General features: G+C 41.9%; 1 protein-coding gene across 1 annotated transcript; it reads left to right on the plus strand.

Moving 5' to 3' along the window:
- The first annotated feature begins 1,239 nt into the window (after positions 1-1,239).
- On the plus strand, positions 1,240-1,821 carry LOC138902039 (uncharacterized). Its single transcript, XM_070189850.1, has one exon. The coding sequence runs from the start codon at positions 1,240-1,242 to the stop codon at positions 1,819-1,821; it is 582 nt and encodes a 193-aa protein (XP_070045951.1).
- Positions 1,822-2,950: the final 1,129 nt, after the last annotated feature.

The raw sequence follows: 2,950 nt of genomic DNA on the forward strand, positions 1-2,950 counted from the left end.
CATACATGGGATGAATTGGCGGAGAAATTTATTTCCAAGTTCTTTTCTCCCGTGCATATGGCTACTCTTAGAGACGAGATTCTAGCATTCAAACAAGAACCCAATGAGTCATTGCATGAAATATGGGAGAGGTACCGAATTATGGTGAAAGAATGCCCAAACAATGACATGACGGAGGCTATGATTTAACAAACTTTCTACAGAGAAATTAATACTACCAATAAATGCGTGGTCAACCAACTTGCCGGTGCAAATTTCATGACAACGCCATATGCGGAAGCTTGTGAGATCCTAGATGAAATGGCGGATACTTCATCGGCATAGCAAAGTAGAGCAAATGTTCCTCAAGGTGATACAAACGTGATTCACCTACATAAAGAGTTGCATGATCATGGGCAAGCAATTGCCGAGTTGACCACCACACTGAATCAATTAGCTAAGGCTCAACTTCAACAAGTGCAAGGTCCTAAGCAAGTCAATGCAAGGGAGGGAGTTAATATGATAGTAAACAAGAGAAGGAAAAAGGGTCCTCAAGTGCAAAACCAAACGGAACATTATGTGTAAGAAGATAATGTGTTTGATCAAGATGAATCTTACAATGAACAAGAGGAGGAAGTACAATATGTTAACAATTTTCAAGGGCAAAGAAACAACTATCAAGGCCCAAATCAATAACAATGGCAACCACATGGTAATCAAAGGAATTGGAATTCTAGTAACCAAGGTAATTGGAATGGTGGTAATAACCAAGGGAATTGGAACAATTAAAACAATCAAGGAAATTGGAATGGTCAGAATAACCAAGGCAATTGGAGTGGCAATAGTTAAGGATATTGGGGAGGCAACAACCATGGGGGATGGAACAATAACCAAGGAAATAGGGGGTCGGGTTCTCAAAGGCCCCCGATGTATCAACAACCGAGCAACCTGCCTCCTTATCCTTCCAATGGTCCAAGATCTTCTAATAGTGAGATGGGACGAATTGAGAACATGTTCAAACAAATGATGGAGAAGAATACGGACTCTGATGCCCAACTAGCCTCTCACAACACTTCAATTCGCAATTTGAAAGTTCAATTGGGGCAAATCTCGCAAGCTTTAAACACTCATCCTAAGGGGGCACTACCAAGTGACACAATGGTGAACCCAAAGGGTGGGAACATTAAGGGACATGCCATGGCCGTGACTACAAGGAGTGGAAAAGGTGGGGATGCACACACCTCAAGTCAAAGGAAAATTATGGATGATGAGCAAGTAGTACAAGAAGATGGCATCCCAAACAATATGGTGAAAACAAATGATGAAGTAAGAATGGATATTGATGACAGTGTGGAGGAAACTCAAGAGGAAGTAAACCCGTCCAGGGAGCACATTGTTGATACACTGGAACCGGTAGTGCTAAAGGCTAAGGCACCAATGCCAAGGCCTCCTCCTCCATATACTCAAAGGCTTGCCAAGCAAAATGGCGAGAATCAATTGAAAAAGTTCATTGACATGATGGAAAGTCTATCTATTAATGTGTCATTGGTTGAGACTTTGGAGAAAATGCCTGGTTATGCAAATTTCATGAAGGACTTGATGACAAAGAAGCGATCGATGAATTGTGAAACTATAAAGATGTCTCATCAAGTGAGTGTAAGTATGCACTCAATGGCTCCTAAATTAGAAGATCTCAGCGCTTCCACAATCTCTTGTACCATTGGAAGTGCCAACTTTGCTAAAGCTCTTTGTGACCTTAGGGCAAGTATCAATTTGATGCCCTATTCGATTTTCAAGACTTTGGGAATTAGGCAATCAAGACCCACATCTATGAGATTATAAATGGCGGATTGTACCATGAAGAGACCGTTGGGTATAATTGATTATGTGTTGGTTCGTGTTGATAAATTCATTCTCCCGGTGGATTTTGTGATTCTTGATTGTGAAGTGGACTATGAGGTGCCGATTATTCTGGGTAGACCTTTCCTTGCTACGGGGAAGGCTCTTGTTGATGTGAAAGCCGTTGAACTCACTTTCCGAGTGGGGTGATGAAAATATGGTTTTCCATGTTTGCAAATCTATAAAGCAACCGAATAGCAATGAAGTGTGTTCGTTTGTGGACTTGGTGACCGATGTGATTATTGATGATACTAGTGCCACGATGAATGCTGATGATACTTTGGAGGCCGTTTTGCTTACCTTGATAATGATGAGACGGGTGGCTATGTGGAATGCCTGAACTCATTGCAAGGAATGGGGACGTACACTTATGAACCCCATAAATTGTCCTTGGATCTTAAAAATCGGAAGACTCCTCCAACAAAGCCCTCAATCGAGGAGCCTCCCACTTTGGAGTTAAATCCATTGCCTCAACATCTCAGGTATAAATTCCTTGGCCCTTGTTCTACTTTATCGATTATTCTCTCCTCTTGTTTGACTAACGTGCAGGTAGACTCCATATTGGAGGTGCTACAAAAGAGGAAGAAAGCTATTGGGTGGACTTTGGCGGATATTCAGGGAATAAACCCCGCATTTTGCATGCACAAGATTAATTTAGATGAAGATGCCAAATCCTCTATTGAACATCAAAGGAGACTCAATGATGCAATGCAAGAGGTGGTCAAAAAGGAGATCATAATGCGGCTGGATGCCGGGGTTGTTTACCCCATTTCCGATAGTTCGTGGACCTCTCCGGTGCAATGTGTCCCAAATAAAGGGGACATGATGGTGGTTACCAATGACAAGAACGAGTTGATTCCTACAAAAATGGGACTGGGTAGAGAGTGTGTATGGACTGTCGCAAGCTTAACAAAGTCATAATGAAGGATCATTTCCCACTTCTCTTCCCATATCAAATGCTTGATAGGTTGGCTGGCCATGCTTTCTATTATTTTCTTGATGGGTATTCCGGCTACAATCAAATTCTTATTGCTCCGGAGGATCAAGAGAAGACTATTTTCACATGTCCTTA

Source organism: Nicotiana tomentosiformis, chromosome 11 (genome assembly GCF_000390325.3).
Source record: "Nicotiana tomentosiformis chromosome 11, ASM39032v3, whole genome shotgun sequence".
Classification (NCBI taxonomy): Eukaryota; Viridiplantae; Streptophyta; class Magnoliopsida; order Solanales; family Solanaceae; genus Nicotiana; species Nicotiana tomentosiformis.

Excerpts from the sequence above, each read along its gene's own strand:
- LOC138902039 (XM_070189850.1), top strand. The coding sequence starts at position 1,240 with ATGGATGATGAGCAAGTAGTACAAGAAGATGGCATCCCAAACAATATG.